The sequence below is a fragment of the Ictalurus punctatus genome, chromosome 22 (genome assembly GCF_001660625.3).
Source record: "Ictalurus punctatus breed USDA103 chromosome 22, Coco_2.0, whole genome shotgun sequence".
Taxonomy (NCBI): domain Eukaryota; kingdom Metazoa; phylum Chordata; class Actinopteri; order Siluriformes; family Ictaluridae; genus Ictalurus; species Ictalurus punctatus.
The window spans coordinates 2,322,291-2,337,813 of NC_030437.2; the positions used below are offsets into that span (position 1 = coordinate 2,322,291).

Sequence of the window (15,523 nt, forward strand, 5' to 3'; positions counted from 1 at the left end):
GTTACATACACCCTGCAGGGGTGGAGGCTACGTGGAGGTGACTGCTTGACGAATCGGCGCCCCGTGCGGGGACGGTACACCAGCGCTGAGCGGCTAGGAGCTCCAGAGTGAACATAATGTCTCTGTAAGGGCGAGTTTCATTTCTGCTTCACATTAGCCGAGCTGCCCTTTTTCACAAACAAGTGGAGGAAAACCAAGAGAAGTGTTGTGGGCTGTAGCAGGAATATTATCAAAAAGGGGAGAGCTTTAAAGCAAGGGTTATTAAATACATTCTACAGACCCACTCAGTACAGATTTATTTCATGAACGTTATTTATATCCATAAAATAACGTGCGTGTCCATTTCCACCAATAGAACAGAATTAGGTCCGAGTTGACTTTTGGTGCTTGGACCCCTACATATAATAGCTTTGGTCATGTAGGTTGTGATTTCCACCACTGGGACCAATTTAAAATTCAAAAATAAAAAATATCACAACCCTTTACTACCCTTTATGAACTGGCCATTAGCGGTGGGATTGTGGGTCATGTGACCACTGAAGAAAAATTACTAGACTTAATAATAATAATAATAATAATAATAATATGATGATGATGATGACAATGATGAAAATGCAACATATTTACACTCTGCAGACGTCCCGGCCCTTTATCCCCACGGCACACACACGCGTGTGTGGGAAACACACAGTGGGACTCTCGTGGTCGGGCGGAGTACGAAATTCACGTACCACTGTCACGCCAAAACATTTATAACATGCCCTGGATGTTTGAGAAAGGAACGACTCGACATTCCACACGAGGAAATTGCGCCGGAGTGGAAATGTGCAGCTGTAGAAATGAAGCCAAGCCTTTAGAAACCTGTGAGTGTGTGTGTATGTGTGTGTGTGTGTGTGTGTTTGACTGCTGTGTGATTGGGTGGAAATCTGACTCGACGTGTTCTAGAAATCTCTGTGTCAGCAGTGGTTTCCCAGTTTATAGTAATAACTCTGCAGATCGTGGACACACACACACACACACACACACACACACACACAACCGTCATCAGACACATGACGTCACAGTGAGCTTCAATACGACTTACAGTAACTATTTCAACATTAAATAACATTACTTTCTATCTAAAATATTGTGTGTGTGTGTGTGTGTGTGTGTGCGTGTGTGTGTGTATACACCCATACCTTGGTCTCTGTGCGGCGTGTGGTTCCATCGTCTGACGTCACCACGGAGACGTGTGAAGTGGGCGTGCCGGGGTCCTCCTCTATAGTGACCGTCTCCTCCACCACCTCCTGCGGCTCCTGCATCATGGCCAGGGACGTCTGGTTGCTGGGACTCTGCTCCTGTCAAACAGGGGTCAAAGGACGTCACGGTCAGGGAGACCTTTTCCCTAACCTACGGCTATTATTAGTTTTATTAAATCGCCCGCGTGCTTAAGAGCCTCAGGAGGGTGCGAGACGAGAATGTCAGGACGGATTCGGAGGATGGAGAGAGGAGAGACACGGGGATACAGGAAGACAGGAATCTGCTGGCGGAGGTCTGAAGCAGGCAGACCTGACATGACCGGTTTACTGACTGATACAGAGAAAAATCTGAAAGAAAAACTTCTCTGGCCTCTGCTGAAGTAAACGCGCGGCGTTAATTGTCTGCACTAAGCCGCTCGTGGGCGAGGAGACGTTTCCGAGGCTGAAGTGCCTCCCACCAACACTCGAGTGCTGTCTGCTTTCTAAAAGCAATATTGTGCGGTAATGACGCTTTGATTAACTCGTGCAAAAGCCTGTTAAGAGGCGCGTGGGAGCGGATTTTAATATCATTCGCTGTTTGTCTGCTGCGCGCCCAGGCAAACACAGGCGAGTTTTAAAAGCCGGGTGATAAGCAGCGAAGCCGCGCACGCAGATACAGGTGTCGGCGCCGCCTCCGCGCTCGCTGACGGCTCGAGAGGCGAGAGGAGATCGGGCCGCAGGAGGCGCGAGTGGAAAAGCCATGCTCGTTTCTCACCTCTGGAGTGTGTGCAGTCGGTTAGTGTGACTGAAGGAGAAGGCCTGTCAGTCTGAATGACGGCGTCTGACACCACGGCTCTTTTACAGCACGGCGCCCGTGGCAGGTCACGCTGATGACCAGGCCGTGCATCGCAGCCAGCTCTAGCACGAAATCCTCCACAAAAACCCAGACAAATGTATATCAATGCACTCGTTCTAGGACGCTTTTTTTATTTCCCCTATAGTAACAACGTACGCGGGAGCTTGCATAGTGGATGCGAAACATAATCTACAACTAATCATAAACAGTTTAGCTACTGATTAACACAAGCGCACAGAGAGAGAGCGAGAGAGCGCGAGAGAGAGAAGAGAAAAACACTCCCTAATGGTATCCATTAACCATTTCCACATCAGTGTCTAATGATTTTCGAAACCGTCGGACCATTACCCATTAGGAACCTCACTCACTGATCATCTCATCAGCTTTCAATGTCACAGTCACACCATTAGCACCTCCAGGAACCAAAGATATTTCTCCCCGTTATTATTATAAACGCGGCAGCGACGGGTTCACGTTCCACGCTAAGCGCAGTCCTTCTCGATCCTCTGTACAGCCGTGATTGTGCTGGTGCCGAACGTGGAGGCGTATTGTCCTGGGATTTGTTTTATCTGGACATGAAAAGACCAGGGGTATTTTTCTCATACCACCACCACCCCCACCCCGAACCCCCATCCTGCAACAGGCGCTTTTCTGGAAACAATGTTGGCAACCGCATCACACAGAATCCTTGATGGAATAAAATAACCCTGGTTTGCTCCGTTTTGTTTGTGCAGTCCTGTTAAATCTGGCTCTCTGGAAACGTTCCGAGCGCGCAAACAGAGGCGACTTCGCATGTTATCGATTAAACCACAAAGGATGAGTTTTTGGAATACAGCAGAGGGATCCTTCAAACGATAACAGCGGGAAAGATGGGCAAAGTCCGAAAATTACCAACAACATTTAGCTGGACGAATTCTGGGTTCCGATTGGTTAGAAAGTCTTGGGGTTTATTTATATTACCGCGCTCCTTCGAATACGTTTTCATTTCTATAGTAACGGCTCATCCGTAGGGACTCGTACTGCGCGTGCGCCGTATGAACTTATCCTGATGATAAACGTATTAAAAACGTTCCTGTAAGCAAACGCACATGGGTTTAGTAGACCCACGTAACCTAGAGGGATTTGGACCACGTTTATCCAAAACAAAACGCACTCGGCTTCAACTAAGATTAAGGCAAGAAAGCTCTTGAGAATGGGGGAGAGATTGGTCAGGCAGCCGGCTGGATTGGACTGAGGATTAGATAAAACCTATGCTTCATGCTTCACAGCCTTCATGACTGATCCACACAGCATGGGGAAAGATATCTCCAAACACACACACACACACACACACCACACCACAGCTGTCTCTCCTACAAGCACATTTTCACACTTCGGAACCAGACGCCGTGTCTCTACGAGCGTCCGATACACTGCTCTTGGTGTGATGACGATTTGACCGCTGACCTTTATTACAGTTACACTTCCACGTTAACGCCGTTCACGCTCTCAGAATGAGTGGATCGGAAAGGTTAAACGGACTCTACTGCCCCCGACTCAGTGCTGTTTATATTTTGTGCGAACAGTCGAGGCTGCTCATTTCCGCCTGCTTCCCTCTTCTCGGCGAATACCTACACGCTGAGATTATTACCCTGAAACTGCGTCCGACCGTATAATCATGGCCCTTGTGACGTCCTCCAGGCGTTACGAGAAGCCGTCAGATAGAGGAAATGATTTTCTGCGTTCCACGCTTTGCGGTCTCGCCGTTCTCCACCTCTGGGCCTCGTCTTAAAACACACAGATGGAGGGCCCCATGCCGGGCAGAAGGGTGCACGAGAGGCTCCTTCCGCATAGTAATACGACCAGCTCAGACGGGGAAGCGAAAGAGGCTCCTCAAAAAAGAAAGGGGTGTCGGGGGGGAATGGAGTGTTTCCTAGCAACCGTCCAGAGAATGAATGCACGTATACCAAACACAAGAGGGGTGAAAGACAGGCTTTTCAGACGGCCCACCAATGACAAACCGTCAAATCCACATGCGGTGGGGTTTACAGCATCAACAGGTCACGATATGAAAAAGGAAAAGCCAGAGTGTGAGAGGGGATATGGTGAAAGATGTTTGCTTGACATTTACAGAGAGAGTCTGCGCTGTCTGCTTCGTTTCCGATCCGAGGTAAAGCTTCTCGACGAGCGAGAACTGGAAAGAACGTGTTTCGCAGTCGTTCCAAAACAATAAACGGAACTATAAATGGATTTTAAAAAAGTAAGAATGCTTTGATGTTCTTTAATGAGTAAAAATTTGCACGAGTGGGCAAACTGCTGTGGTAGAAGACGTATAAAACACTCGGGGACGTGCTGGTGGAACAACTTTCGTTACGCCATGGGGGTCCAAAGCTCTGAGACTTAAGATAGACTACTTTTCCCTCGCAGTATTGTTCCCGTAGCAACGACTGGAAAAGCGGCAGTGCCAAATCACCAGATCACATCCATTCTTTTTCTTTAATGTTGCGTTTTATATTTGATTGACGGGTCGGCGGGCTTTCTACATCCATCCTGCTGTCGGTGCTGATCAGAAGCGGAAATAATTTAGCACGAGATAATCGATAACGGATACAGACAGGTCAGTGAAGACGGGCCAGGACACAGAGATCGTGTTATTCAGCAAATCATGGTGTAGTATGAGGACTACAAAAGGTTTCTCAGATCTGCAGTCAGACCGGTCCTCAGAAAGCTCAGACGAGTTGGTTCTGTGTCTAGCTCCGTCTCAAAATGAAACAGGACGGGGAAGAACTACAGATGGTACGAAATCACATCAATTTCAGTCCGTTCTGAGTTCTTCATCCGCGTCACGACGTCCTCCGGTCCAGTCCAACCGTTGGAATAAGATCAATTTAATTAACGTCTGGAACGTTCTACCACAGACTCGTGTTAGAAAACGGAGGAAAAGGAAAGCTCCGAGAACGAATCGAGATTCGTCGTCTCGCCTGAAGGTCGGAACACAGCGTGACGGATTTGCTCCTCTTCCACCGTGGCGTTCACCTTAAATCACCTGAGCAGCGCTAATTCACTGCACTGTGGCTAAAGGGATTTCGAGTCGGGCCACAAGCCAGAGATCATTACCGGGCTTTTATACAATTAATCCCCCTCGCAAAGACAGTCGCGGTAACCTTAGGTCATCCAATTTAGCCACAGTCCCTTCTGTTCGACCTTCTGCTCTGCCAGCTCACCGAGGTGAGAAAGCTAACACGAGCTGGCCTTTAGCTCTCTCCGCTGCGAGCTTGGAAAAAATACGCAAAGTCATCTGCTTGTTTATTTTCGAAAAAAACAAAACGACCCTTTTCTGTAGCGAGCTGTTAGTCCTGTCCTTACTAGACCCAGGAGAAGTCGTCTGAAACTAGCATGAGAACACAGACAGTTCAGAGATGGTCATTATCGCCAACTGTTAACGCCACGGATGTACAATCTTCTAGAACGAGGATGGAAGGAGCCAAACAAATCATGTGAGACGGGAGATGGGAGAGGAAAGGAAGTTGGAAGGAAGGGACGAGGGTGATTGGCAGTGCTCCAGCTCCTCCCACTCTCACTGGCCAGAGGAGGAGCAGATTCTGGCGCTGGCTCCCTGTTCGAGGTCAGCCAGGTCTGGACCAGAGGACGTCAGGGTGTTAATGAAGACGAGTGGCTGTGAGGAAAGGAGGATTCTGGGTAGTCAAGTGCAAGGGCAAGAAGGTTTTTGGAGAGGGAGAGTTAGCTTTGGCAGGAGTAGAGACGTAATGGCGCGGGGGAGGGGAGGGGGGGTGGTTGTTTGGTTGGTTAGGGGCTTTAAGAAATCGACAATGTGCACTCTCACCTCCTTCCCGCTGCTCGCACTATTTCACCACGTCCGTCCGTTCTTTCGCAAAACCCCTCGCTCATTCTTGGCCGTTCTTTTGTCCTATTGTGCAAAAGGTTGTCAGAGACTGAACAAAATAAACAAACAATAAAACGTCTCGCTCTGCAGCGCAGGCTGCGAAAGGCTGCTGCTTCCTTTCACCATGGCGCAGAGTCAAAACCCTGAAGAATGCGCCGAGCGCGCTGATGTATTTCCTTGCCGAAGCGCGGAAACGTTCCAGCGACCGATCGGAGCATTGTTTACTCTTCCGATAAAGCGTGATCTATGTGAGCGCTTTACTGCCGTGTATAAAGAACCCGCAGATAAATAACGGCTAAACAATCCACCGCTTCCAGAAGCTACGAAATGGAACGCCTGCGAGATGAGAATATTTAGGAGATGGGCTTGTTTTAAACATCTGGAACAAATCAGAGGTGTATAAATCCAAGTTGCAGGCATTCCTGGAACTCTGAGGCCTTACAGTAGGGTTCGAGTTAGTCCCACAGCGTGCGCGCACACGGTGGAGAGAGGCGAATCTGTGGAATGTGACCCATTGTATTCGGCTAGACCGTCGTTCACCTCTGTTCAGCACCAGTCGAGGTGAAGAATAACAGAACGCGTAGCAGCAGAAAGCAGGAGCAGATTATTTCTACACAGTGCGGTGTATGGGAATGCCCACGGCTTTGGGCGGAGCCTTGTGGGCTTGCTTGTTTAGAGATGAGGGAAAGGGTAGAGCAGGAATGAGGACTGGTTAAAGACTGGAGGTGCTGCATGTGCATATTAGACCGTACCAACACGGCTACCAAACGTGATGGCCGACTTCAAGAGAGATCAGACTCGTCTTGCAGACGGTTCCACAACATTAAATGTACCTATAAAAGGATAAAAAAAAGTGTCACACCAATCTACAGGAAAACAATGAAGTCTGAAGTAGTAAAAGTACGTCCGACTCGATGACGGCGATCCATCATGGATTATTTTCCACTAACAGCACGATACGCTGTTTTATTCCTTCCTCATCCTGCGTCATGTAAATAGTCCGCGACCCGGAGCCAAAACCTGCAACCCAAAACCACCTAACAAACCCTCTGAGGACGAGATAACGTGCGTTAAGAGGCTGCGCCCGGACATTAAACGGCCCCGGGGAGGGAGATTTAGTTCCACCCGGGCCAGAATGTCAGCAGCAGAAGCTGACCGTATTGTTCCTGTCAGAAGCGTTTAAACAGCTGCTTGGCGTGAGATAGCTCGCTCCTTCTCTCTCTCTCTCTCTGATACGCTGCCAGACGAACGCCATCAGCAGCAGGCCGAGCATTACGCTTTAACAGCGCGAGTCAATGTTCGCGAAACGTTATGTCTCAGCGCCACAGCAACGCCTGATGATTGATGAATTAAATCACTCTCGTGTTCCAGAAGTTCAGAAGAAAAAAAAAAGTGGGATTTATTTATTTATTTATTTATTTTAAATAAACCGAGACCAGAGTCTCCAGCTGCTGCGTCCACGGCTCGGCGCTTTCAGCCGTGTCTGGTTCAGCCGATATCAGGCAGGAAACACAACCGGGACCGCTAATGGAGCAGATGGAGTCAAATCCATCACTGTGGCCATTTTGAAAGCTGCGCCGGGGTGTTTATGTGGTAATCATGCTCCGGCACAGACGTCACGGCCATCATCGCTCCATCACCACCACTCCACCGTTATCATCATCATCACGAGAGCGGAGTAACCTGGCAACTCGGTATTCAAGCTCAGAAACAAGTAAACAAGTCCGGATTTTACTGACGCCGGTGTACTTTGAGGACATTTGAGAGCTCGGGTTAAAAACAAGGACAAAACGGCACGTCATCTCCACGTTAAAACCGATCACGTCATCCGGGTTGTTGTTTTTTATTTATTTTAATTTTCCCCACTCGAAATTATTATTGAATTTAATACGAGCCAATTTCCAATATCAGATCTCGGAGCGTGATCAGACAGCAGATACGAGACATCCATTTCCAGATAATGCCAAACACACGCTCAGTTATCTTCTTCATCCTGGAGGATCTCTGGTGTTGGTACCTTCAGCATTTCCCCACAAAAAACCTTGGTTTAGTCACACAGGAAGTATCTTTTTTTTTTTTTTTAACCCACTACAGTTTTATAGTCCAATTTCACTCAGAGCCAGGTCAGCGTTTAAGGTCCAGCCCGCTGATCACGTTATCAGAAAACTGGAAGCTCTGTGCTTCCGCAGGCTCCGTAATCAGAGCTTTGGATGTGGGAGGAATTCCTCCGAGGGGAATCTGAGCAGCTGCTCCACGTCCACTCTGGCTCAATGCTGGCTGCTCCTGCACCGTCCTCTAGTAAACCCCCATATAGACATGGACGTCGATAATCTACACGGTTGCCCTTCAGTGAGAGAGCGAGAGAGAGCGACACAGAGCGAGACAGAGGCCTGGGCTTCATTACTCGTAATGTATTTCACTTTGCTGCCTTTCTGTTGTGCTGTGGCCGCTCAGAAGGTGTTAGTCTTTTCCTCCCTCCCCGATTAGCCTCGGATTGGATTTTGATTTCTCGGGTATTGCCGCTTAATTGCTTGTTTAGATTTTTAATCATAGATTAATGGCACACAACAAAAGAGATTGTGGCTAATAAACTAATGGACCAGGCGTGGATAATGCGCTCTCATTGCCCACTTACAGAGAAGAGAGATGTTCCCTGCAAACAAAACATTTGAGAGTGTGTGTGTGTGTGTTCGGGGAGGGTGGGGGCTGTTACTGAATACGGCACGCCTGTAAAACATGCTTGGTAGTTTGTAAAATGCTTTAAAAATAAAACGGGACTCGTAGGAACTGTGTAACACGCCATACCGCTCCGGATATTTTATGCACTATAAATGTAGAAATGCAGTCTGAGTTTGATCTCAGTCAGCATGCTGTTGGCCTGGTTGCTGCTCGCTGCAGGTGGCTGGGATTTGGCTTGGTGTGTGCGTGTGTGTGTGTGTGGGGGGGGGGGGATGTCTGGAGATGAAATATGGATTATCTGCCGCAAGGATTTAAGCGGCCTCCTTCAAAACAGCCCTCCCGACAAATCCCAGACCAAAGCGTCAAAGCAGACGAGACGCGCCCAATAACGTCTCGCACCTCTTCTTTTCCTTCGTTTTTTACTTCCTTTGGCAAACGCCGAATCTGCGACGGACACACAGCAAAAAGAAAAAAGAAAGAAAGAAAGCGTGTCATTGTAAAAATGCATCTGGATATGCTGTAGATTTGTATTTACGGCGTTTGGCAGACACTCCGTTCCAGAGCGACTTGCATTTCTCTCATTTATACAGCTGAGGAGTTGAGGGCTAGGGGCCACGCTCAAGGGCTCCAGAGATGTTCAACTCCAACATCTCACCACTGAGCTGCCACTGCCCCTCTAACAGTCGCGCTCTTTAAAGACGGGATCTTTTAAAAAGCTTTAAAAGGCAGATCGTTCCTCATTTCTAAACACCAACGTGTGCCAGACTGATGAGCCGCGGCACATTAGGATGATAATGATGAGTTGGCTCGGTACCTGCTGAGCCACCAGCCTTCCCAGCTGCCCTTGCGGCGAGCAGCATCCTACAATGAAACTGCGAATTATGGACAGAGTCCATGGTCATGGCTGCCAAATCAGTTTAGGCTCATTTCAGAGGCACCGTCACTGACTCGGACAGCTGCCTCGCTCGCCAAACAAACGTCCCTCTCTAGCCTCGCAAAGCAAACAACGCGCGGATATGTACGTGCACAGGGCTCTGGCACAAACACGCCGTGCATCAGTACAGGAAGGACGTGCCGAGAAGCTTCCTGACTCGGAGCGCATGGAATGTGGCCCCGCCCTTCCTGTCCCCGATTGAGAGAAAGCGCTCACGTTCACAACAAACACACACACACACACACACACACACACACGCAGAGGCCAATCCCTCGTTTCTATTCACGAGCTGCGCATTACATTTCACGGTCTGGTCTGAACGTTATTTAATTAAGTAGCTGGGTACGAGTTAACGCGCGTCCCGGGTTAGATATTTCACCGCTCTCGATATTAACACTGTCTTGAGTTTGATTTAACAGCGGGATTTTCAGGTCATCACGGCCGACGGGGTCTCACCGCTGCGTGCGACTACACCGTCCAACTCGCCTCATGTCCTTAAATGAACTTCAGCCCAGTTGCTGAGTATCTCTTAACCCTAGGAGAGGTATGAAGGGAAACTCTTAATCAGAGAAAGATAACTACAATGAAAAAACGATAAAAAAATGTTTAAAAACCCCACCACAGTAGTTCATCCCACGACTCAGTCGTGCACAACACCCTGCGCGTTATCAACACACGATAACAAACTCCCCTCTGTCCTGAAAACGGTCAGAAAACTGGACAACACAGACACCTCCCGACTGTACTAGCGTCCTCTGAGTGTGTGTGAATGAGAGAGAGAGCGAGAGAGAGAGAGAGCGAGAGAGCGCGAGAGAGAGAGAGAGAGAGAGAGAGAGAGAGAGAGAGAGAGAGAGAGAGAGAGAGAGAGAGAGAGCGAGAGAGAGAGAGAGAGAATTCGGAGGACAGCGAGGCGGTTCTGGAAACCAAGTTTGTCAGAACTGATGGAACACGATCCCGCACTCTTCTGGGTCGAACCCCAGACAGAACCCGGGACCGAAAATAGCCTACAACTCAACTGCGTTCTCAATTAGGAAAAGCGGCAGAACTATTTTCACTAAAACACACACACACACACACACACACACACACACACACCGTGGCTTACAGCTGCAGCAGGGTCGAGTCCAAACTGACACAGCTAATCTAATCTGTGTAGAAATCAGGTCTGAGGGGACGCTGGTTTCATTTCAGTTAAAAAACACCAACACACACACACACACACACACACACTCTCTCTGGGGAATGTGCTTGCTCATTGCAGTTAGTGAAACGGCAACACAATGGAACAGAAAAGCAGAACATAACAGGACAAAAAACCCCCACAACAACAACGTTTCCAGAGATGTTTCCTTGAACGCCGATGACCTCCATCAGCTCTTTAACGTCCTAAATTTACAGGACAGCTGCAAACAAAACAAGCCCCCCCCCATATATCCCTTTTGATTTTTATTTTCCCCCTCTATGTCCACTGTGAATCAGGAGAAGCCTGGAACGGTGAAAACCTGAGTCATGGTGAGTCACGCGCACAGCTTTCTGGGTGGTCGGGGAATTATGCACCTGCCTCTGAGCTTTGTGTTCGGAGCATATGGACGTCTGGTAGAAGGAAATGAAATGGATATTTTGAGGAATACCCCCAGCTGCCGAGGGAGGAGGCGACGGGAGAGGGAGGATGGCAGCGCTTCGTCCTTCCATTCATGATTAATTGATTTAGTCTGGTTTACAGTGCACGCCAAAACTACTGGGACAGCAAGGCCAGTTCAGTTGTTTCTGCTGCAGACTGAAGACATCTGGGTTTGACAAGAGAGTGTCGAATGTCAGCTTTTATTTCCTGGTATTTACATGCAGACGTGATAAATGACATAGAACACGGCGCGGTTTGTATTTTAGCCTTCAGTTTCAGATTTTTTGTTAAAAAGGGTAAGCCAACATGTAGATCAGCGAGCTGTCTATGGGAGAAAAGAGGGAACATCTATCAGAGGCAGTGAACAAACATTGGGTGTAGCCAATACAATACAATTTGGAATGTCCTGATACAGAAACGAACCGCTGGTGCGCTGAGGAACACACCCCGGATGGGTCGGCCGAGGAGAACAACAGATGACAGACAAACAGTCGGTGACATCAACAACCTCCATCGAGAAAAAAAGTGGGATTCGTGAATAAAGTGGTTTTTTCCCCCCCTTTGAAAGAACCCACTCGTCCACCAAACAAACAGCCCAGACATGAAATCCCGTCCTGTCTGGCCTACTTATTTTTCCACCACTGATCCTACATGGACGCAGTGACGAACGAAGCAGCTTCCTCCTGCTCACCAGTCGTAAACGTTATATAAAGCAACAGTCCTTCAAGTACACGCCGTCTAGGCTGATACGAAAGCCTCAGTAAGAAAATAAGACGACCTTGTTGTTCTAGTCCCTCGGACTGTTCAGTTTTTCCCCCCGATCCGCGCAGCCAAAAATTCCTGATACTTAGCCTTTCTGAAGGCTTCACATGGAGCTTATTGTTGACGTCCCCTGAGGGACCTCGAGCCAAAACCTATACTGGACTTGACGTGCACGGGCCTCTAAGACAAAGAACAGCTTATCCTACTGCAAATATGTGTACAAGACCACAAGCGCGGCATATCCTAGCAGAAAAGGAGAAAAAAAAACACACTTAGTAAAGACGAATAAGCCTCTGGAATGTTCTTGAAAGCTCCATCTTATTGCATGGATGAAGCCAAAGTACAGAACAGGCTGATCGGTGCAAGGTGGTGGGGGGGAGGGGTTGGACAGCACTGCTTTCGCATGATGAAAGACGCCCCGGCGGAGCAATTAGCAATACTTGACTTACACCAGTACACGTTATTAGAAGACCTTTCAAAATCGAGCTCAGCTTCATCACTAAAACCCGCGCATGTTAAAATAAAACAAAATGGCTGGCCTCGCGCCATTGGAGCCTTGAGCCGAGTCTCTGGAGATGCGCACCGCTGTCGTGATGCGTTTATCTCTAAAGAACGAAGGACCCGAGAAGCGCCGCCGAAAACATTCCACAATCCGTGCAGGGGTCCTCGAGAGCCTCGAGTCCGCCCCTCTGTGTAGCGGGTCGTCTTCGGATGGCTACAGTTTGCGCCAGGGTTCAAACGCGGTGCCAAACCACAGTCGTACCGGTCCTGCTGCGAGGACAAAATGGAATCTGGGAGGATCGGCTCCCGGTTGATGAGCCACGGCACTAACGAGCTGCTTTTATTGTTCCAGATGTGGTGCTAACGCGCTTCGCCGATAAGACGAATCGAAAGCATGCGCGCGGTGAAACAGTGGGAGGAGGAGTGTCTTACAGCGTACGTGAATGATGACAAAGCGGCGGCATCACGACGGCAGGTTTTTACGCTCCAGGCGCCAGTGTCTAATAGAGTCATCCGTTACACGGTCTACACTTGGGTTCTCTGAAGGACGAGTCCATTAGGTTCGGACACAAGGCTCTGGTTTCCTCCCGCTGACGTATTGTTCCCCAAGTTCCTCTGTACATGTTGGACGATGCGACAGAAACCTTAAAGCTCAGGGACACGCACAGCTGTGACTCTGTACAAAACAACGCAGTCCGTCGATACGTTCAAGAGTGTGAGGACGGGGGGAAAAAAGAAAGTCCTGTGTGTGACAGATTTCAGCTTGACATTTGGATCAATGGAGTCCGGGGCGTCGAGCTCGACATGGGGGGAGAAAAAAAAATAAAAATCAGCCTGGAATTAAAAAACAAAACAAAGCATGCTGATAAGCTCCAAATGTCCAATCTAAAAAAAGGTTATTTTCAAACCACTCTCACAGTCACACGTCCCGTTAGCAAAAACGTGTGAGGTGTGGGGAAGATCACGGCTTTCTGCGTTTGCGGAGTAAAAATGGAGGCATGTTTAATAAATAAATGGAAATGCTTTGTATTCCGCATTTCGTCCGGCGCTTGGCCTTTCCGTGAACTACAAACCGGCTAACGCTGTCTGATTACCAACGCCAACCAAACACCGAAATCACAGTCGGCGCCGAAAGGGCAACTTTCTCCCCCTGGCACAGGCCGCCAGGTCCTCCTCCAGGTGGCGGCCCATGTTTAATTCAGAGCTCCTGCGTACCTGATGGGACTCGACAAGAGGTGTGACCGCGACAGCCCTCCCTCGCTCTTATCTCCGCACATCACTCATCCTAATTGGCCGGATTGAAATTCAGTTCCCGCGGCGATGACGCCCGCGTCCCTTTTCTCTAGCTCGCTCTGTGCCCGTGTGCCTGATCAAACGTTCAGAGCGTGCATCAAAAATCAGGATAAATAAAAAGGCGTGCTTAGGGAGAAACGTGCTGGCGTTAGCATTTAGCGTTCCGCTTTCGACGCCTCGTTTCTAAACGGCGACACGGAGGAGACGCGTGCAGACGCTGTGGATGTGAGAAGTGGGGCAGGAAAAAGAAAAGAAAAGAAAAGAAAAGAAAGAAAAGGGACAGGGGGTCAGAACGCGAGGATGAGAAATCAGGATCGACCTCGTCCGTTTGGTCAGACAGCGCGAAGCTTTGCTCCAAAATATGAAACCGCCTTGAACTTGAGGACCCCCCGCCCCGGTTCTGCTCCTCAACCCTGCTCTTACAAAACCATGCCTTCAATCTGACGGACCAGAGGGACTCGTGTGGGCTTCTGGGTCGCCTCTGCAAACAAAAGACAAATTCCTCGGGATGTTCTCCCACGTCGGGGCGAAGGTTTCGCTCCCAAACGCATCTCAAAAGGCGGGGCGAGGACGAATCAACTGATGGAAATGGACGCTCCTTAGTATAGAAGATATAAGATGCTGTGGAAGTTTTGGAGAAACTTTTCCTCGGGAATTACTCCGGCACGCAGGCTTCGGTGCTGATTACAGCTTCCAAACAGATTAAACTCTGACACACAGAGAGAGAGAGAGAGCGAGAGAGCGAGAATAGCGGCGTTTACCCGAGACAGAGCGAGAAACGGACCAGCCGAGGTTCATTAGACAACTCAATAGAGCTTTAAGGAATGTCGGAAGCGCGCCTCTCGCTTTTTGTTCCCCTTTCACGTCCTGGTGGGAACGGGACCGTTAAGAGGGAAAGAAAGCGAGGCGAGGTGAGCGGGCGAGCGTCACCAGTCGAGATAACGGCGGACGACAGCTTTCCTCTCGCCGCCAAAACGGACACGTTTACCGTTCCCGCGTTTATCTCTTGTCTATCGGCGATATTAAAAACAACCGTGTGGCACGCTTTAGTCTCCTGGGCGGCTGACTTTGAACATTTAAAGCTCATTAAAAGTTCGGAGTGAAGAAGACAGAAGAAAACGAATAAACGCAGCACAACACGCGTACGCTGAGGCCTGCGACCCCCCTCCCCCCTCCCCTCCCCCTGTCAGCTTGCATTACTGGGGAAAGTGGAACACATTCTCTGGACCTCCACTTCCTGTAATGAACCTGTATTGAGAGATAAAGCTGCAGGGGGATCTCGCTCGGCCGACACACACACGCACACGCACGCACGCACACGCCGTTCGCTCCCATCAGTGTTACTTCAACACACTGCGGAGCCGGAGAATTTTAAAAAGCTCAATCATACGAGTCGGGTGTGTGTCAGATTTTTGGCAAGGATGTGAAGCTCCGGGGAAAAATAAACTACATGTGGCGTGGAGGAGAGGGGGGAAGGGGGCGGGGTCAACCCCGGAGTTATTTATATTCGTCTCATCAGCAGCTCTGGCGAAGCTTTCTGTTAGGAGGCGTTAACGTTTACGGAAGGAGTCTCCAGTGTCAGTGGGGGGGGGATGGCGAAATGGGGCGCACTCGAAGCGTTTTTGCCCACGAGGCCACGCGCTCTTGGTTACATGGTGACTCCGTCGTGTACGACATGGCCGACGACTGCCTCGGGAGCTCACTCGCCCCTCCCCCCACTCAGGGCCTCGCAACCTCAGCTGGTGAAAAGCGAATGGAAAAGTGACGTGTGTGT

At 49.3% G+C, this 15,523-nt stretch overlaps 1 protein-coding gene across 11 annotated transcripts in view; it reads right to left on the reverse strand.

The window, feature by feature from the left end:
• arvcfb (ARVCF delta catenin family member b) overlaps positions 1–15,523 on the reverse strand; it is a 129,069-nt gene that overhangs the window by 46,313 nt on the left and 67,233 nt on the right. For 9 of the 11 annotated variants that reach the window (XM_047149923.2, XM_053674638.1, XM_047149922.2 and 6 more), the window contains one exon: positions 1,182–1,340. In XM_047149923.2, coding sequence (XP_047005879.1) covers positions 1,182–1,340 — 159 coding nt within the window. Of the gene's footprint in view, positions 1–1,181; positions 1,341–1,995; positions 3,396–5,899; positions 7,275–15,523 lie in introns of those variants that run through there. The other 2 variants (XM_047149925.2, XM_047149926.2) reach the window with 2 other exon arrangements.